At 35.0% G+C, this 20,219-nt stretch overlaps 3 protein-coding genes across 7 annotated transcripts in view; 2 read left to right on the top strand and 1 right to left on the bottom strand.

Annotated features, from left to right (window-relative positions):
• The first annotated feature begins 2,809 nt into the window (after positions 1-2,809).
• On the top strand, positions 2,810-4,967 carry LOC127170462 (cytochrome c oxidase copper chaperone). Of its 3 annotated transcripts, none has more exons than XM_051118424.1 (4): positions 2,810-2,964; positions 3,280-3,417; positions 3,782-3,896; positions 4,782-4,967. In XM_051118424.1, the coding sequence occupies exons 2-3, from the start codon at positions 3,299-3,301 to the stop codon at positions 3,864-3,866; spliced, it is 204 nt and encodes a 67-aa protein (XP_050974381.1). In that variant the 5' UTR covers positions 2,810-2,964; positions 3,280-3,298; the 3' UTR covers positions 3,867-3,896; positions 4,782-4,967. The 3 variants fall into 3 exon arrangements, with proteins under 3 accessions (XP_050974381.1, XP_050974378.1, XP_050974379.1); XM_051118421.1 differs by having other exon boundaries at positions 2,877-3,000; XM_051118422.1 differs by having other exon boundaries at positions 2,943-3,103.
• Positions 4,968-8,088: 3,121 nt separating this feature from the next.
• popdc2 (popeye domain containing 2) lies at positions 8,089-14,548 on the top strand. 2 transcript variants are annotated; one of them, XM_051119413.1, is made up of 4 exons: positions 8,089-9,009; positions 10,231-10,339; positions 10,853-11,267; positions 13,620-14,548. In XM_051119413.1, exons 1-4 carry the CDS (start codon positions 8,513-8,515, stop codon positions 13,694-13,696), a joined length of 1,098 nt encoding a protein of 365 aa, XP_050975370.1. In that variant the 5' UTR covers positions 8,089-8,512; the 3' UTR covers positions 13,697-14,548. The 2 variants fall into 2 exon arrangements, with proteins under 2 accessions (XP_050975370.1, XP_050975369.1); XM_051119412.1 differs by having other exon boundaries at positions 8,090-9,009; positions 10,853-11,408.
• pla1a (phospholipase A1 member A) overlaps positions 13,813-20,219 on the bottom strand; it is a 16,163-nt gene continuing 9,756 nt past the window's right edge. The window contains exons 5-11 of one of the 2 annotated variants that reach the window (XM_051119410.1): positions 19,433-19,534; positions 18,925-19,017; positions 18,651-18,836; positions 17,771-17,860; positions 15,126-15,234; positions 14,854-15,009; positions 13,813-14,768 (exon numbers count right to left, since the gene is read on the bottom strand). In XM_051119410.1, the coding sequence (XP_050975367.1) occupies positions 14,687-14,768; positions 14,854-15,009; positions 15,126-15,234; positions 17,771-17,860; positions 18,651-18,836; positions 18,925-19,017; positions 19,433-19,534 (818 nt within the window). In that variant the 3' untranslated portion in view covers positions 13,813-14,686. The remainder of the gene's footprint in view (positions 14,769-14,853; positions 15,010-15,125; positions 15,235-17,770; positions 17,861-18,650; positions 18,837-18,924; positions 19,018-19,432; positions 19,535-20,219) is intronic. The other variant, XM_051119411.1, reaches the window with a different exon arrangement.

Genomic DNA, 20,219 nt, shown 5'->3' with positions numbered 1-20,219 from the left:
CTCACATATATATATATATATATGTATGTAATGCAGAAAAAAAAACTAATTTTGTGAAATATTATTGAAATTTAAAATAACAGTTTTTTATTTTAATATACTTATATTATAATGTTGAGCAAAGCTGAATTTTCAGCATCATTACTCCAGTCTTTAGTGTCACATAATCCTTCAGAAATCATTCTAATATGCTGATTTATTATCAGTGTTGGAAACAGTTGTGCTGCTTAATATTTTTTGGGACCTGTGATACTTTTTTTTCAGGATTCTTTCATAAATAAAAAGTTAAAAGGAACAGTGTTTATTCAAAATGTAAATTTTGTCTTACAATATACCCTATATTCACAAGTTTGGGGTCAGTGCATTTTTTCTTTTTTAAAGAAATTAATGCTTTTATTCAGCAATGATATGTTAAATGGAATAAAAATGATAGCAAACACTTACGTTGCTAGAAAAGATTTTTTTTATTTTGAAGAAACGCTGAATAATCTTTTTATTCATCAAAAAATTAAAGAAAAAAAAGTATCATATTATATTAAGCAGCACAACTGTTTCCAACATTGATAATAAATCAGCATATTAGAATGTTTTCTGAAGGATCATGTGACACTGAAGACTGGAGTAATGATTCTGAAAATTCAGCGCTGTGTCACTTTTTTTTTTTTTAGATCAAATAAATACAGCCTTAATGAGCATAAGCGACTCCATTAAAAAAACATTAAAATCTTTTGACAAGGCAGTGTATGTATATGTGTGTGTGTGTGTAAGTGTGTCATACTTAACACATGACACATGAATTTTGAAATCATTATGTTTAAAAATGTACAAAAGTACTGCAATGGTTTTCTGATTAATTACACATCTGTTCACATGTTTGACAAATGATGTGTAATTAATCAGATACAGCACTTTCTAAATTCATGTTTGAGGTACAGTATGGCCTTTTAATTTATGTTGTATAATAAACCTGCAAAGTCACCTTTTCTCAACTCATAAATTAAACATAACATACAAACAAACAAAAATACACTAAAAACCCAGTAGAAATGCCTGTGGGAATCTATGCTGAGTTGGCATTCTGTGTTGGCCTACAAATTGACGTCATGACTGAAATGTTCTATTTTTGCCGCTCATAGCACGCTGAATGTAGCAGAAACATGCAGGGAAAATGCAATATAAACATTTATCAAGACAAGATATTTTGCAATATAAGCTGTTAGCCAGTGTTTGAAAAAAGTATGTGTCAGACTTGATGCAAGTTGCACACTCACTGACAAGCATGACAACATTGTTCTTACTACTTTGGGGTTTTGTTCTGTTTCAGCTAGTCCAATTATCATTTAGATGTAGCTATTATTTCTCTCCCCATGTAAATTAGATTTTAATGACAAAAAATCTGTCTTCAAAAGCTCACATACGATAACCATTTTCAAATTTATGGTGTCAGATGAAATACTCAATGTGCAGTTGTAACCCTGAAATCACTTTATTTTTTGTGCAGAGATTAAGATCTACATGAAAGCTATATGTGCCCTCGTTGTGCTACTTTTGGAGATCCACTATGTGCTGAATATATCTAGAGTGTAAAACAAGTCTAAGTTCTATAGCATCTTTTGAGAAGTTCTTGAAAAAACGTATAGATTGTTGTTCTGAACAAAGAGAGTAGATGTATCACAAAGACAGTTCTCACAAAAAAACTATTATCATCAATATCAGCAGTCATCTATTAAGCTGTATCATTATGAACATATTTTTACTGTAAGCTGCATGAATGAAAAGTTATGTAAATGTGCCTGCAAATACCTACTCAGAAAAAAATAGTTTGTGATGCTTATCATAAATTGGAATATGACACAATATGATTAAACCATTAAATATACACTACCAGTCAAAATGTTTTTAAGGAATTCTCTTCTGCTTCATGCATTTATTTGATCCAAAATACAGCAAAAGCAGAAATACAGCAATAATGCAGTAATACAGCAGTAATATTGTGAAATATTTTTTACTATTTAAAATAACTGCTTTCTATATGAATTTATTTTAAAATGTAATTTATTCCTGTGATCAAAGCTACATTTTCAGCATCATTACTCCAGTCTCCAGTTTTGTTTTGTTTTTGTTTTTTTTTTGGAAAAGAAATAGAAATTAATACTTTTATTTAGCCAGGATGCTTTAAATTGATCAAAAGAAGACAGAAAATAAAAGATTTCTATTTTAAATAAATGCTGTTCTTCTAATCGTTTTATTCATCAAAGAAACCTGAACAAAATCCACTCAGCTGTTTTCAACATAATAATAATAATATTTTTTGAGCAGCAAATCAGAATATTAGAATGATTTCTAAAGTATCATGTGACTGAAGTAATGATGCTAAAAATTCAGCTTTGAAATCACAGAAATAAATTACATTTTAAAATATATTCAAAATAGAAAACAGGTATTTGCTATAGTAAAAATATTTCAAAATTGTACTGTTTTGCTGTACTTTGAATCAAATGCAGGCTTGGTTAGCAAGAGAGACTTCATTAAAAACAAAAAAACATTAAAAATCTAACTGTTCAAAAATGTTTGACTACTAGTGTATAATTACAATTTTGTTAAAATATGTATTCAAATTAAACACTAAAACATTAGCTAATGATAAAGCAATATTATAATAATATAAATAATATTTATAAACCGAAACTTCTAAACGGCTTCTATTCTGTACAAGACTTTTATTGTGTTTTACTGTTCGGTATGTTGTTATGCCGTGATTTTAGATTAAAGCGCGTTTCGTTTACGTTTAGCCATTAACCTGTGTGTGAATGTAAATCATATTTAGGTTATAAATCGCTGTAGCTCAGTTGTTAATTTGGTTGTTTTACGTAAAGTCATTGACCCGGAAGCTACGCCACACTTCCGCATTCACGGGGTTGTGCTGTTATTTGACAGCCGTAGGTTGTATAAGGAAGGACACACGTGAGTAACGTTACATCAGTTTCTACTTCATACAGAGTGAGTAAAAGTTTTGTCAGAGACATTTTTTATTTGTTCATACCTGACGGCACGATTTGATACACAAATACACCCGATAAGATACAGCTTCTTTGACTGCGAGGTAAAACAGCTGGGTTTAATATTTAATAACGAAACGTTGAACAGCAGAGGACATGATGTACCTAGTAATATTGTGGCTTGTTTGCTGCACTCTGCTGACTGGTTAAATTGTGTAATGTTAAAACGGAAGTTTGGACCTTATAATCATTATGTCCCCTGCTCTTTTGTTTTTCTCAGACAGCGTTTAAAAGTGGAAATGTCGAGCCTGTCAGCAGCCAGTGTGGAGGCTTCACCAGCAATAGAGGGGGGAGAGCAGAAGAAACCTCTGAAACCATGCTGTGCGTGTCCTGAGACCAAAAAAGCAAGAGATGCATGGTAAGGAGATCTCTAGCTGTTAGTTTACTTCCGCTTTAAAAATGCTTCTGCTTCAGGCATTATATACAGAATTATTTCTCATGTTGTTCCAAACCTGCAAAAGACTTACTTTCTTCTGTGAAGCACAAGAATTTTTGAAGGATTGCACTGCTCAGTATTTTACATGAAATAAAGGAAGTTTTCGAACTTTATTACTTGTAAAACTAGTCTGATTACTAGAGTTCACATTTCTCCTTCTGTGTTCAGTCAAAACGGTTTGGAGCAACATGAGGGTGAGTAAATAATGACAGACTTTTTATTTTTGGGTAAACTCATCCTACACATTTTAGCAAGATCCCATGACACAATGTTGTCTTTATTGCAGCATAATTGAAAAGGGAGAAGAAAGCTGCACACATCTCATCGAAGCACACAAGGAGTGCATGAGGGCGCTTGGTTTTAAGATATAACACCACTGTTATCATCAGATTGAGTGAATGGTAAGTGGTCTCCTTAGTGATATTTCTCACATTCATTTTTCTACATCTTGGCCACCACAACCTTGAATTTTGTCTGGGTGCACTGCGGATTTATTTCAAAGGAATAGTTCATCTGAAAGTCATTTTCACTTTCCTAAGTCTTCTACATGACTTCTGTGGATTATTTATAGCATGTAGCCAAGCTGTTCTCTTCCAAACAATAAAAATGAATGGTGACCACATATGTCATTTAAGGCTGTTCCTCACACAAAGCTATTATGCTGTGTAGCTTCAGATAACTCTGAATACACACTTTTTTGGTGCCCTTTTTTTTATGTTTTTTTGATCCTCATGTTGTTGTATGAAATAAAGCAGCTCTGATAACTTCTATATTTGAACTCCTTTTATATATATGTGACCCTGGACCACAAAACCAGTCTTAAGTCGCTGGGGTATATTTGTAGCAATAGCCAAAAATACATTGTATGGGTCAAAATTATTGATTTTTCTTTTATGGCAAAAATCATTAGGTAACTAAGTAAAGATCATGTTCTATTAAGATATTTTGTAAAATTCCCACTGTAAATGTATGAAAACTTAATTTTTGATTAGTAATATACATTGTTAAGAACATTATTTGAAGAATTTTAAAGGTGATTGTCTCAATATTTAGATTTTTTTTGCACCCTCAGATTCCTGATTTTTAAATAGTTGTATCTCGGCTTTCATATGATGTATAAATCTCAGTTTTGAAAAAATGACACTTACGACTGGTTTTGTGATCCAGGGTCACATATAATATTTTAGTAAATATATAATTGTAAATATTTCTTATGTTTTGAAGACATCTGTTTATTGAAAGAATCAGTTATAATGTGTTCTAATTGTCTTTTCTTTCTTTTGTAGTGTGTGACAACCTGTGTGAAATGGGACTCGTTGTGGTTCTTTATTTATACTTTTACACTGCAGGAAAGATTATACGGAGCTGAATTTATTCTTCTGAGGGAAATATTGTGTGTCTTTTCTTTCTTTTTCTTTCATATGTGATTTGCATACATTTATGGTCAATAAAGATCCTATGCAAGATGTTAAGTGATTCTCTTTTCTTTTGTTTCTTCACTTATTTGTATGCAATAAGCAGATTCTTATCCGTGTTTTTCTTCTTCAACGTGTAAGTAAGCCTAAGGGCGAGACTTCCGGGTCATTAGCCACTATAGGGAAATAACAAGAAGAATAACAATGTGCAGTAAATGGTAAAACTGTTTGCACTACACACCAGTGTTTTTTTTAATTAAGATAATATATTTTAATAACATGGTAAGACACCATTTTGCAATATTAAGCAGCAAAATGAGCTGTTTTGTACAGCTAAATATAGCTGGACATGGATGAGGCCAGAAGCCAGACCTTGACAAAAAGCCAGAATGACAAAAGACCACACCCACTCTTACAGCAAAAATAAGGTGGATAACAAGGCTGGCTTTTTTTTTTTTTTTTTTTTTTTAATATAATATTTATCACATGCTTGATTTGCTTATTTGATCACATATTAAATTGTTGATGAAGAATGTGTTGCTCAACACCATGCAGGCCAAGCAGTTTTTACGCAAACTATTCTTTCCAGCTTCCTACTCAGTTGGCTTTCGAATTCACTGTACCAGCGTTTGGTTGGTGACAGCTGCACTTAACTATGCACGCAAGCCTAAAATAGAGCTGCTGCTCCCAGCACACTCTAATCTGAGGTCTACCCGCAGAAGTGCTTTTATTCTGTATCTACACCTGGTGTGAACCCAGCAAATGCAATTCCTAATTTGCATTTTCTCCTAAAGATTTCAACAAAGTTCACAAGTATAATTTGTCGCTGACATAAACATAGAATAGATTTCTTATTTCGCTTATTTCATTATTCCTGCTTAAAATTACCATATAAATACGGGCCATTTTAATGTTCAGTACATTAAATCCCACCATATGCACAATGTATGCCAATGCATAATTGAAATTTTTCAAATGTTAAATATGTAAATAGTTTTTCTTCTGGTTTATTTCGGTCTGCTTTCATGGTGCTTCACTACAATGAGAATGTGCACAGTATGTGAGTGAGATGTTTCTATCGGCATGCCTTTGTTGTAGGGTACATGTCAGATTGACAACTCTGAATAGTAACTCTAACACTCTCTTATTGATAACAACTAAGCTGCACAAGATATCCAATGTATACTGACTTTGTGCATTTCAGTTATGTTTCCATCTATATAAGCTGTCATGAGAGGTTAGTAGTATAACAAATAGATTTATTAATCACCACAAAACCATTTGTCATTCCATTTGTGCTAAAACACTTCATTTCATTGTACAGCTTCCACAGTGGATTGTTGCATAGTTTCCACAATCTCTCAAACATACATTATAAAAATATATTCAAATATACAAATATACATTTGCTGGTGCCTTTTGGGAAGGTTTGCATTACTGGTTATTTTTTCGATTTGACGGTTTCTCTGAATTTATAATAGATGGAACATTTTTACATAAGAATAGATAACCAAAACAACGTTTAAAAAGGAAAACAATCCTCGTCGACAGTGGCGTTTTCTACACTGCGATTCAAAAATGATCTCCGTCCAAACTTTACACGGTCGTCAACGATATGCAGACCAAATGTGGGCTGCTCCTATCGTTTTCAAAAGTGTGCGGTTTGGTCAGTTTACACTGAAACGCAACCGAGTAATCGAGTAATCAGTCGATTATTCTGATGATCACTTGAGTAATCGGATAATTAAATTTACTTTTTTGAGGTAATAAAAATCTACCTAAGCAATCCAAAGCCTTTAAAATGACTTAAAATACATATATAATAGCAAAGAGTAGTGTAAACAACAGGCATAACCGTTGCAAAACTTATGTTTTAAAACTAAAATGCACAGCGTAGCTTCAGCGGACCAAAACTGAGACTTTTGAAAACAATGTGGCTACCCACATTCACTCTGCGTATCCTTAATAATCATGTAAACAACAACATCATGCTCATAATGAATGGTCATGTGACATGCATTTTCGGTTGTGCAGTGTGGATGAAGATCGTTTCTGAAACGCAGTGAAAATGCCAGTGTAGACAAGGATTGAAAATGCACTAGTGTAAACAGGGCTTAAGTTCACTTCACTTTGGAACATTTGTTTATGGATTTGCGCTATGTCACGGCCTGCAGCGTCTTCACACACTGACGAAACTGGACTAAAGAAGTGTGAAGTTACATACACCTATAAATAAATACAATTTGAATTTATGTCCTGCCCACTTTAATGGCCTTTGAATGAACATACATGCTCCCTTCGAACTGGAATCATGGCGGAATATCCCGTGAACTTCACACGGCACTATACGGTCCAACAGGACAAACGTCAGAAGTGACTAGAGATACGTGCAAAATGTGCAGAGTGGGGAGTCGCGAGGACTGGAATTGAGAAACACCTTATTCTGCAATGTGGAAATAAGCCTGTGGATGACACTTCTGTAGGGAAATAACGAGAAGAATAACAACGTGCAGTAAATGGTAAAACTGTTTGCACTACAAACTAGTGTATTCATAATTAGGATTATACATTAAAAAAACAGCGTAGGACACACCAATTTGCAATATCAAGCAGCAAAACAAGTTGTTTTGTACAGCTAAAAATAGCTGGACATGGATGAGACCGGAAGCCAGACCCATAAAATTTGCATATGGCCATGCCCACTCTTACAGCAAAAATAAGGTGGATAAAAGCAGTGGTCACTCTGTATTGTGAATATGCTGTTATGCTTTACAACGCCATTTAGCATTTTACACATCAACAATATTCTCATAAATTATGCAGAATCCACTCACTCCTGCACTCCACTTCTAAGCAGCAGAATATTAACTACCAACAACTGGCCAAGTTATGTGAAACTACAAAAAGGAATGGGCAGGGAGGGGAGGTAAACACTGTTACATGACCTCCCCTGTTATTTTATCCGTCTCAGATTCTCTAAATATGCCCCCCATAGCCTAGGATCCTCCTCCCCTCAAACACCACTAGAAGAGCTGGGTACAAAATTGTCTGTTTGATTGTGAGAAAACGAGTGTTGGTGACATCTGGCAGAGCCTTCAGAGATCTTCACAGACGTCAGTGAAAGCTTCTCTCCATGTCACTTGTTATCGTAATCGCTCTGCCCGGCCATCATAGTGTTATGTTAAGTAGCGGGTCTGCTTTCTGTCTGTGGCTCTTTCCTCCTTGGGTTTCAATTCCAAACATGGTTATCCTTCTCAGGGTCTCTACCCCCGCCTCTCCCGCTCCATGTTTCCAACAGTCCAGTGTAGGACAGGGAACAGAAGCAGAGACAGTATAGGGCTGATATTGTCCAATTCAAAAGGAAAAGTGGGTGTCAACGGAACTGAATGGAACGGAATTATGAAGCTTCTTTCATTCCAACTATTTTTGGCAGTAAGAGGTGTATTGACTCTTAGCGGCTGAGGGAACAATCTTTTTTATATATCTGACATTGGTTTTGAACAGCTTGGGCTTATGAACCACTACTTTTTCCAACAAGGTATTTGACGACACTTTTTTTTAAATTCAGTTTCCACTGAATTGAAGACCACAGAGCCAAAAACATGAATAGTGGCGACTCTGCCTTGATTGACTCTGTAATTTACAATCACACACTCTGCGATGGATGGACCAACAGCACCGAAGGTGCCATCTACCATCTGGGTAACACCATTCTGTTTTTGGGCTATATGGGTGGTAGCGGAGCATACGGGGCTCTGTACATCTTCAGCTTTTTGGCTCCCGCTTTCCTCTGTCTGGCTCTGTGGGGCTGGTTTACGGTGTGTGGCCTTGATGTCTTCCTCTGGAACTTGCTGCTGACGCTGCAGTGTTTGGCCCAGGTGTGTCATCTGATTTTTCGGCTGATGCAAGACGGTTTAGCCAACGAGGAGCTTTCTGCGCTTTACACAGCGGTCTATCTGCCTCTGGATGTACCTGTGCAGGTGTTTAAGGAGATCACGACTGCCAGCGAGAACAAAGTGCTCTCTCTAGCGGCCGAGGAAACATATGCTGTCGAGGGGAAGACACCGATTGATCAGTTGTCTTTTCTTCTTTCTGGCAGGTGAGAAACAATGTTTGGCAGAGTTGTACACTCTCCTACGGTCCTACATTACATTATATTACTATAAACACTCATACTAAATATCTGCTCTAAACTAAATGTTTGCAGTAGCTTGCAATACCAAGGCTGCATTCTCAGTTGTACAGTGTAATAACTAACTTTTAAAAAATGTAATCAATACATACAATCCATTAAAATTAAAATGACAGTAGTAGCAGTAAGGCATAACAGAGAAGACATTTTATTATTATATCAAATATTTAAATAAAACCAATAAAAAATAAAGAGGACACCTGCAGACCTCATGACTGTGTCAAGGTCAGTAAGCCTCTTAAAATATAAGATTATTTGACCTTTTTATGAATAGCAAGGGTAGGTCAAGTTGTAAAATGTCACATGGTGAAACTTCCCAAAAATTTAGTGATATTTTTGAATGAATAATTTTTGGTATTTTTGATATTTACCTTGAAAATGTGCTTCATTTTATTCAGTTTTTAAATAATTATTAAAATGTGTACACTAGGGCTGTCACTAATGATTGTGTTGGTAATCGAGTAATCAGTTGATTAGAATGACTTTTTTGAGGTAATAAAAATATACCTAAGCAATCCAAAGCCTTTAAAATGACTTAAAATACATATATAATTACAAAGACGCAATAATAGTTGGTTTAAATAGAGTTTCAAAAGCAAGTAATCATATGGTTTTATTAAAGAAACCTGTGAAAATACATAATGTATTATATACAATAGAGTTAATGTACATTACGCATTATAACAAATGCCTGCAGAGGGCCAGCGGCTTAACGATTATTTGTACACTTCACACTATCTAATCCTTGTTTAATATTGACTAAACCACATTTAATTCAAATGTCCATTTAAGCTTTAATATCTGGCCACTTTTTTACGACAGAAATGCTACAGCCACTGTAATTTCTTGAATATGTGGACATTAAAAATGTGTAAACTCAGAGTGAGGGTTTGAGGTTTTATTCTGAAATCACAATGAACAGTTAGCATATTGAGAAAGATGACTTTTTAACTTGATTGTTACACCACTTTTCATTTTAGTCATCATTAAATTTAGTGTTGTGATAAAACGGAAGTAGGTAAATAGTACAAATGTTTGTCAAATACATTTGAAACGAACATGAAAACAAAACGTACATTTCTAAAAACTTAGCATGTGTGTTTAAAACCAGATCTTTTGCTTTTACAGGATAAGAGTGTCCTTAGAAGGTCAGTTTCTCCATTATATCTTCCCTCATCAGTTTCTTGATTCTCCAGAATGGGAGTCTTTGAGACCAACAGAGGAGGGGAACTTCCAGGTACAATAACATAGTGTTTTTATAATTAGCACCAATGTGATCAGGTACATCACGGCAAAATTCTTTTAGCCTGTGCAGTTGAGCAAGATTATTCAATGCTCATACAACCATAAAATATTGCATGACCTTAAAGGGACAGTTCACCCAAAAATGGAAATTCTGTCATGAATTACTCACCCTCATGTCATTCTAAACCTGTAAGACCTTCGTTCTTCTTCAGAACACAAATTAAGATATTTTTCATGAAATCCGAGAGCTTTCTGACCCTGCATAGACAGCGGTGCAGCTGATACTTTCAAGGCCTAGAAAGGTAGTAAGGACATGTCAGTTGCGTTGCTGTCTATGCAGGGTCAGAAAGCTCTTGGATTTCATAACAAATATGTTAATTTGTGTTCTGAAGATGAAGGAAGGTCTCACGGTTTTGTAACAACATGAGGGTGAGTAATTAATGACAGAATTTTCATTTTTGGGTGAACTAACCTTTTAAACTTCCTATGACCCTTTTGACCTCAGGTGACATTAACCGCAGAGACGGACTGCCGTTACATCTCTTGGCGCAGACGTCGGCTTTACCTTCTGCTGTCTAAGGATCGTTACATTGCCCGACTTTTCTCAGTCATGCTCGGAAGTGACATTGCTGACAAACTGTACTCGCTCAATGACAAGCTGTTTGCCAAGAGTGGTGTGCGTCTTGATATCCGTCTACCCAGTCTCTACCATGTCCTCGCCCCCTCGCCACCGGGCAGTGAGGGTGGCAGTGCTAGTTCACCACCCAGGGGGAGCCAAGGAGATGCTACAGTTGTGACGGTTGATCCAGCACCGTCTAACCAGGGCTCAGATGCGAGAAACGTCCATCCGGACCAGGGAAAGAGCCCTGTGCCCAAACCTCCAAACCAGCATTGGCCCTCAGACACAGAGATGCCCTCTGGTGAGGATTCAACCAGCTTGGTTCTGGAGGACTTTGCTGATATGACAGGCTCTTTAATGGACTATGGGACTGAAAGGGAATATTTGAAGTAAAGGTTGGGGTGTTGACGCTAACACACTGGGACACTTCTTAAATCACAATGTAAGTACACAAGTAAAGTTTGACGGGTGGATCAGTATAGATGCGGCTGGTTTGCACAAAAAGGCACAAGTGCACTAACTGGACACTGAACTGCACAAACACTGACTGAATGCAGAGTGATGAATGTGCATGATTAATTGGTAGAGTTTATGCTTATTTTTGACCTGGATTATATTTATTGCTTTACTGTCATCTGATAAATTCATATGCAAGGAAGGAATGTCAATAGTTAATATAATTATTTTGAAAATATATTATAATTATACTGAAAATTCATATGATAGAAGAACGCTATTTTTAATTATAATGTATTATTTTTACTAATACTGTTTATTTATATTTTTTACAAAATGTATTTTTAGGCTTGTAACACTACTACTACTACTAATAAGTTCATTATGATTATATTGATAATACTACTCATATATGTGAATAGTATTATCACTATAATTTAATTTTAGGCTTGTAATAATAATAATAATAATAATAATTATTATTATTATTATATTAAAATACTCTTAATTTATATTAATTTGTTAGTATAACTATTACATGTATTATTGTAGGCTTATAATAATAATGACAATAAAAATAATAATTATTATTATTATTATTACACCCATAGCATTATCAATATAATTAATAATAATAATACGTTTATTAAATTAATTTTGATTATATTGATAATACGACTCATATATATGAACAGTATTATCAATATAATTTAATTTTAGGCTTGTAGTAGTAGTAATTATTATTATTATTAATTATTATTGTTATTATTATACATATAGCATTATCAATATAATTAATAATAATAATAATAATATATTTTTTTAAATTAAACTTATTATGAGTATATTGGCAATACTACTCCTATGCTATATATATTAGGCTTGTAGCAGTAGTAGTAGTAGTAATAATAATAATAATAATTATTATTATTATTATTATTATTATTATTATTATTAAATTAATTATACTATTCATTTATATATTTTTTACACGATTACATTTATTAATATATGGTATATAATAATAATAATTGTTATTATATTAATAATACTATTCATTTATATATTTATTTACACTATTACATTTATTAATGTAGGCTTATATTTAATTATTATATATTATTATACACATGCATATAGCATTATCAATATAATAAATAATTATAATATTAATAATAATATTTTTAAGTTCATTATATTGATGATAATATTCATACTCTACTGAATTTTTACACTTGTAGTAGTTGTAATAATGATAATAATGATATTTACTATTATCATTATTATTACTATTATTGTATTAATAATACTGTTCATTTAATTTTTACACTTACATTTATAAATGTAGGTTTATAATAATATTATAATAATATATTATTATAATATTATAATAATTATTATTTTTATTATTATATTGATAATGCTATTGATTTAAATTGTAATTGAAATTACAAACATTATATAGTATTAGATTACAATTCATTTTTCCATTAATTTACATTGTAGGCATATTATTATTTTGTTATATTAATACTTAATTAATTATTTCTACATTAATTTGTGCAGGGGGTCCTGTAATAATTACCTTTAAATTGTTTTAACAAACAAACACAACACAAAGTTTATGGTATGTCCTCATTTAACACACATGTCCATTCTGGCAAGAGGAAAAGGCTTCCTTGAGTGAGAGCTAAGTTTTATTTAGTACATGGTAGTGGAGTTATATTCAGTATTTCCGTCCTAGGATATTTTTGATAGATGTTTCTATGCTTAGAAGAAAGCAGGTTTTATTTTACTACATGCACTTGTGCCAGAGGCTGGATGAAAGACTGGAAAGGGTTTGAGACATCCAGGGATCTAAACATACCAAGTCTGTTTATCCAGCACTCCTCCCTCTCGAAATACTTGGCTTTGCCAACAAGGGCCAGATTGCACTTTGTAGGGTACTGGATAGTGGGACAGCTGTTGGAAGAGGAGGGTTCCGCTGTCATTTGAGACGTGACCTTCACACGCTAGTTTCCAAAGGAATGAGATATATGAATCGTGTCCACAAATACAGCCTGCGCTACTGAAAAACAATGCTAGAACTACACTGACGGATAAAAACATGTCTCTAGATGTCATAATGTTGTGCTGAAATGCTTTAAGGGATTTATTAGTGTTCTTAATGTGTCACCTTTTTCTATAAATCTAACAGAGGATGATACTCCAGGAAGACTTCAGTTCCAAAGAGGATGTGCCCCACTGGCCCCTACTGACACCCCAAAGCTGTAGGAATGGTTTCAGCCACATAAAGACCATAACATCTGATCGATTCCTCTACTAAATCAATCAAATCCCTGAATCACGTTTCCCCTCATACAAATGAAGACAACATTAACACCGAACAGTAAAAGATTCATCAAATGTACTTGTTTAGGACAGTGAAAGGACAAAACAAGATCAAAACATCCAAAACAGACACTGTGTTAAATATGATTCCACATTGCTGTGATTTCAAAATGACTGTTTTAGTTTTATTTGTAATGGCATGTGCTTAGTAGTTAAATCTGTTTGGAATACTTGAGACAGGATTTTTAAGGCAAAAGCAACAAATTAGATTTTCAAACACAAATTAAATTTAACAGCACTGCAGAGTTATATTAGGTTTATTACAAAAGTGTGTGCGTTATCATAGGAAATTAGGAAATGATTTAGCATCATCTTTTGAGACTGTACACTGACCATATTATGAAAATGTATTTTCACGGGGCCAATTGTTAAGTTCTGGGTTCAAAATGTGACTTGATATTTCTCTCAAGATTTCAAAGCAGAGAAGACTTAGCATTAATTGTAAATAAACAGATTTGAATTTTTAATATCAAGTATGCAGTGTGCAGTTAGAAAAACTAGAGCGCCAAAATAATGAAATGTACCACTCCAAACGTTTTAGTCATTGGGATTGAATCAGTGCTTTCAGCACACATATTAACACATTAAAGAACTACTGAGTGTTGAATGACTGACTTGATTCCACATGGCTGATATTTTTCACTCTCTGGAACAGTGCACGAAATCATATTGTACATTATGTAAGGGCTAAAAGAAGTCATTTTTGTGAAAACACAATAAATATATCTAACAGAGTTTGAGCATTTCAGTCCCCTTGTATCCTGTTTATGGCTTTAATGCCTCCCAACCCAAGTTTTAGTGTGTGACCTTTGCATGAGTCTCACTAATTTAAGACTTGAAAAGCTGGTTAATGTATAAGCTCTGTTTTTTAATTTAGCACACCTGTACAAAGTCATGTGACCACAGTACTCCCCGTCCAATATTAATGTTCTTCACGCATAATGGATCCAGCCCTCTGCACAATGAACAGAAATACAGTATTACATGAAACATGCACTTTTTAGGTCCAAATGAAAATATAGTGTAATGGCTGCATTTACCTGGTTTGAGGGACTTCAGAGATGCAGATATACTCAAAATGAATATCTCCTTGTCTGTAAAACCGCGCTCCTGTGTTTTTCAGCTGCATTGAATCAATTTTACACAGTTGCTCTGGGTGTGCAGCCACCTTTTTATACACCATTTCATCTCTATTTCTGAAATACATATGTACAAGCGTATTCAAGCAATGATTTAAACAGTTAAAGGAGTAGACCTGCGATAAAGGAGCAATGGCTCATTTGTTATGACTTGTTGTAAATATAACACATACAGTTTGAGTTTTAGCTCTGTCTCAGGGTGTTCCACGGAGATGAGGGTGAGCTGAACTTCAGCAGTTTTGTCTAAAGGGGAAACCTTCAGTTCAACAAGGATGTGATGTGCTGAAAAAGTGAAGGAGGGCAGGAAAGGGATTATTTGGCTGTATTTTTCATTAACATAACACATTTATAAACTGTTACATATAGTAGTACACAAAAAATAATTTTGGGGGATGACTACCTGTATACTGTTCAAAGAATTGGGATCAGTAAGATTTTCTTAATGTTTTTGAAAGTCTCTTATGCTCACCTGCATTTATTTAATCAAATATAGAGTAAAAAGTAGCATTTTTAAATATTATTAAACTTTTATTATCAAATTATTAAACAGTTGTGCTGCTTAATAATTTTGGAGAAACCTGTGATATATTTTTTCAGGACTCTTTAATGCATATAAAGTTTAAAAGAACAGCATTTATTTTAAATAGAATTTTTGTAATAACGTAAAAGTCTTTACTGCCACCAGGTTTGGAGATTAACAAAAGTTTATGGCAAAACCCTGCTAAAAAAACAGCTAAAACTAGCCTAAGCCTAAACCTTTTAGCTGGTCTCCCAGCCTGACCAGCTAAGACCAACCTGGATAAAACTGTTGTTTTTCAGCAGGGAAATGCCACCAAAATGAACAAAAATGCCCCGTAATTTCCAAAACAAAGGGGCAAAAACTGCCCTTGCACAATTAAACAACCTATTACGGCTGTCGCAATTTAAGTGAAATGTGAAAATGAATGAAACCTGTCAATTCGCAGGATTACAGATACAGATTACAGACTGCATCAGACTGCTTTTACGTGCTGTTTTGTGAAGTGTTGACCCTTATAATCAAATGTCATTTATTTCTGTTGAATTTAGGAATGCATTGACCAATCAGAGGTGCTTTGATTAGTCAGCGCTGAAAAAAGCGGAGCTGTTGGTGAGTGCTCACACTCTCAAATTCCCTCATTATAAACAGCATTACAATCCCTGATTATGATGGAAGTTTTTGCATAACTTGTGCTAAACCTAGCTAATGTCATGGACCGACATGCATGTCTATGAATGTGACGTGCCCAAAATGAAACAAAACCGTTTTATATTGTTTTCTATATCGATATTAATAATCATTATTACAATATAAAGAGAAATAATCTAGAATAATGATTTTTGTCATAATATTGCAGGCCCGTGAGCTCCTGTTTTTTACATGTATAATTTAGATATAATTTTAAACAGTCTATTGATACTGATAACAGTTTAAAATATTGATTAAAGTATTTGGGTAAATTTAAGCATTTGACATTAAAGGAGAACTCCACTTCCAAAACAACAATTTACAAATGATTTACTCACCCCCTTGTCATCCAAGATGTTCAGGTCTTTCTGTCTTCAGTACTAAAGAAATTAAAGTTTTTGAGGAAACATTTCAGGATTTTTCTGCATGTAATGGACTTCACTGGTGCTCCAAATTTGAACTTCCAAAATGTAGTTTAAATGCAGCTTCAAAAGGCTCTAAATGATCCCAGCCCAGGAAGAAAGGTCTTATCTAGCAAAACGATCGGTCATTGTTTTCAAAAAAGAATAATTTGTATACTTTTTAAGCACAAAAGCTCGTGTAACACAGGCTCTGGGATGCACGTCCATGGGTCATTCTTGAACAATTCGTTCATTTTGAATGAATCTTTAATGTGACTCAGGAAGAACGAGTCGTCTCGGGAGTGATTCGTTCAGTCACACATGCGCAACATCCTATTAGGTTCTGTACTGGAATTAGTTCAGCTGTTTCAAGTCTTCGGCTTTTCGAGTCGTTCGTTCATCTTATGGGGCTGTCACGTGATGCTGATTTTGCTAAAATGAACGAAATGACTCGAAAAAAGATTCGTTCATTTTGCTGAATGAGACTCAAAGGTCAGAGTCGGTAAGATAATCAGAAATTCCCATCACTACTACGAATCACATCTAAGTTCATTGTCTGTGTACTCCGGCTAAAAAAGGTAGAGTTTGTTATTTTCTCCTACAACTTCAGAATCGTCTGACATCATTGTAGCTTTTTGTTTGTAAACAGCGTTTGACTTACTTGCACTTTCTTAGTCTTTGCGTGTTCGCTTTGTAAACACTGGGTCTGTAGTTCCACCGATGTTCCGCGTGACCTTTCGACGTGATTCAATAATACGTGAACGTGCATCCCAGAACCTGTGCTACACGAGCTTTTGTGCTTAAAAAGTATACAAATTTTTATTTTCCGAAAAAAATGACAGATCATTTCACTAGATAAGACCCTTCTTCCTCGATTGGGATCGTTTAGAGCCCTTTGAAGCTGCATTTAAACTACATTTTGGAAGTTCAAAATCGGTACACCAATGAAGTCCATTATATGGAGAAAAATCCTGAAATGCTTTCCTCAAAAACCATAATTTCTTCACGACCGAAGACAGAAAGACATGAACATCTTGGATGACAAGTGGGTGAGTAAATTATTTGTAAATTGTTGTTCTGGAAATGGAGTTCTCCTTTAAAGACAACATATTTTTTTATAATACTAAGTTGATTATAAAAATTGACCTCACAAATGTAAAAAATGCCCCTGGAAATCCAAATCCAAATTCCAAAATCAAGTCATACACACCACAATAAGGAGCCGTAGCAGTGGTCAGGAGATAGACCTTCTCTTGATTTGGCAGGGGAGTCGCTGTTATCCCACTGTTCTTTAACAAGCCTGAAATACACATATATGTACAAACAGACAGTGAAGGGGCGTATTTGGGCATCAAAGGCTTGTGTCGTACATTACATGAAAACATGTTATCCTTTTGTTACATAATCACCCTCAAGTGATACATTATTGAGTTGGAGCAAGACGTTCATGTATACAAAATAAATTTAAGCCTGATTAAGCACCTAAATGAACTAGAACATCAAGGTCATAAACAACCAAGATTAAATTAGTATGCAAAACCTCTCTTGGTACTCTCGTGAATGTCAGTGAAGACTGACCCGGAAGAGCTGAATAAAGAATTTTTGTTTTCTTTGTGCACAAAAAATATTCTCGTTGCTTCATAAAATTAAGGCTGAACCACTGATGTTACATGGATTATTTTATCAGTATCCTTACTACCTTTCTGGGCCTTGAACGTGTCAGTTGCGTTGCTGTCTATGCAGAGTCAGAAAACTCCCAGATTTCATTAAAAAAAAATCTTAATTTGTATTCCGAAGATGAACGAAGGTCTTACAGCTTTGGAACATGAAGGTGAGTAATTAATGACAGAATTGACATTTTTGGGCAAACTATCCCTTTAAGAAAATGTCCACTGTCTGTCCTGGTTTTAGCAATTAATTTCAAAAGCAAAAGAAAAAACTTTTTGCTTTTAAATACTTTGCTACAATTAAATAAGAAATCCTTTTCATTTTCTTACACTATTCAAGTTCATATACAGACAAAGATGTTCCTTTAAAACACACTTTTTAAAAAGATGTTCCTTTAAATTATTCTGCTTACTCATCATTACCTATTTGTGGGCAAGTGCCGTTGAAGGGGCCCTCACAGGTGATGCATTTTCCTGCCAGGAATTCCTCATAACTGGAGCAGGGGAAACCATTAAGCGGACAGGAGCCGTTCAGGGCGCTCATGTAGACGTACAGCGCCCTCATGTGGTCACAAATGACATACCCATACACTGGAAAGTAGATAAAAACTGACAGATTCTCATCATCAAGCTATGGTACATTTTATTTAGCTTAATGCCTCTGTTAGAGTTTGGTTAGCTTTTGTTGTCCACTTACTTGAGGCAAACCTTGAACGTGCGCAACCGGCTTGGTCCATTCCACCATTTAAGAAGAAGTCCACATGCCCGACAGGAATAGATATACCAAAGTCTGGTGAATGTACAGATATTCAGATCAGCTGTGCACAAATAACCTGTATTTCTGTATTGACAACAGTAAGCCTATGGGTGAAACTGTTTGCACTACAAACCAGTGTGCTCATAGTTAAGATAATACAATAAAATAATATGTTAAGACATGCCAATTTGCAATATCAAGCAGCAAAACAAGCTGTACTGTTTCGTACAGCTAAAAATAGCTGGACACAGATGAGACCCGACCTTTATGGTAAAAATATGGTGGATACATTTATTATTTTTTTAAATTTACCATCTTGTTTGCGGTAGTTAGAAAATCAAGATAACAAAGCTGTCAAGAAACATGTACAGTTCAACATTAGATTCTGTTCTTGAATAAATAAAAATTAATTTAGATCATTTCAGGCAAAGGACTGATTCACTCTTACAGTCAGAGTCAGTGTGAATGGCCTCAACAAACAAAGCATCAGATGAATCCAGACGGTCATATGGATCAGCACTCTTGAACATTGGGCCTGCTGGGTCAAGACCTGAGGGCAAAAAATGTAGATATATGATCTGTATTATATTAAATTATTCACATTTACCCACTTTAGTGTTCCACAACTCTTAAAACACTTTAAATGGTCAAACAAGGTTGTTCCCCTTCAGTCGTTTCACTACGACGTTACATATGGGAACTCGCTTGAGAGTCCAATCATCTCCAAGCCTTATTCAAAAGGCCAATGAACATTCATGAACATTGGTGAGTGGTATTTGCATGCCGAGCCACTCCCCCCGTACATACGGGTATATAAGATGGCGGCGTGCAACCACTCATTCAGACTTTTTGCTTTGGAGCCTCGTTTCCAGGTCAAAAAAAAAAAAAAAAAAAGAGTTCCGGAGTTACCACTCTCTCTGCTGGCGTGCTGCCGATCTACTAAAAGAGTTTCATTTAAAAGAGCGTTCGGCAGCCGGCAGCATAATCCTGCGGGCTGCCGTTTTCACGGCATTCAAGCCTCCCGCACTCCAGCGAGCCCCGCCCGTTTGAGTGCACAGTTGTGCCGCAGTTCCTCCCTGGGTGGACCGGGATTTCAAAAGAGTGAATTTCTCACGGCTGTCGAGGGCATCTTCCCGGTATGTCTCTCCGGCCGTGCGCTTCCGGGTGCGGTAGTTTCCTCGCTTCTGTGGACGAACATGATCACTGTCTCACGTGCCTGGGTCGAGAGCACGCTG

Source organism: Labeo rohita, chromosome 9 (assembly GCF_022985175.1).
Source record: "Labeo rohita strain BAU-BD-2019 chromosome 9, IGBB_LRoh.1.0, whole genome shotgun sequence".
Lineage (NCBI taxonomy): Eukaryota > Metazoa > Chordata > Actinopteri > Cypriniformes > Cyprinidae > Labeo > Labeo rohita.
This window is presented reverse-complemented; position numbering and strand designations above follow the sequence as displayed.

What these genes read in the sequence shown, in the direction of transcription:
- LOC127170462 (XM_051118424.1), top strand. Translation starts at nt 3,299, where the DNA reads ATGTCGAGCCTGTCAGCAGCCAGTGTGGAGGCTTCACCAGCAATAGAG. An exon ending in AAAAAAGCAAGAGATGCATG is followed by an intron (nt 3,418 to 3,781) that starts GTAAGGAGATCT and finishes TCTTTATTGCAG; the next exon opens with CATAATTGAAAAGGGAGAAG.
- popdc2 (XM_051119412.1), top strand. Translation starts at nt 8,513, where the DNA reads ATGAATAGTGGCGACTCTGCCTTGATTGACTCTGTAATTTACAATCAC. An exon ending in TCTTTTCTTCTTTCTGGCAG is followed by an intron (nt 9,010 to 10,230) that starts GTGAGAAACAAT and finishes TTGCTTTTACAG; the next exon opens with GATAAGAGTGTCCTTAGAAG. An exon ending in CAGAGGAGGGGAACTTCCAG is followed by an intron (nt 10,340 to 10,852) that starts GTACAATAACAT and finishes TTTTGACCTCAG; the next exon opens with GTGACATTAACCGCAGAGAC.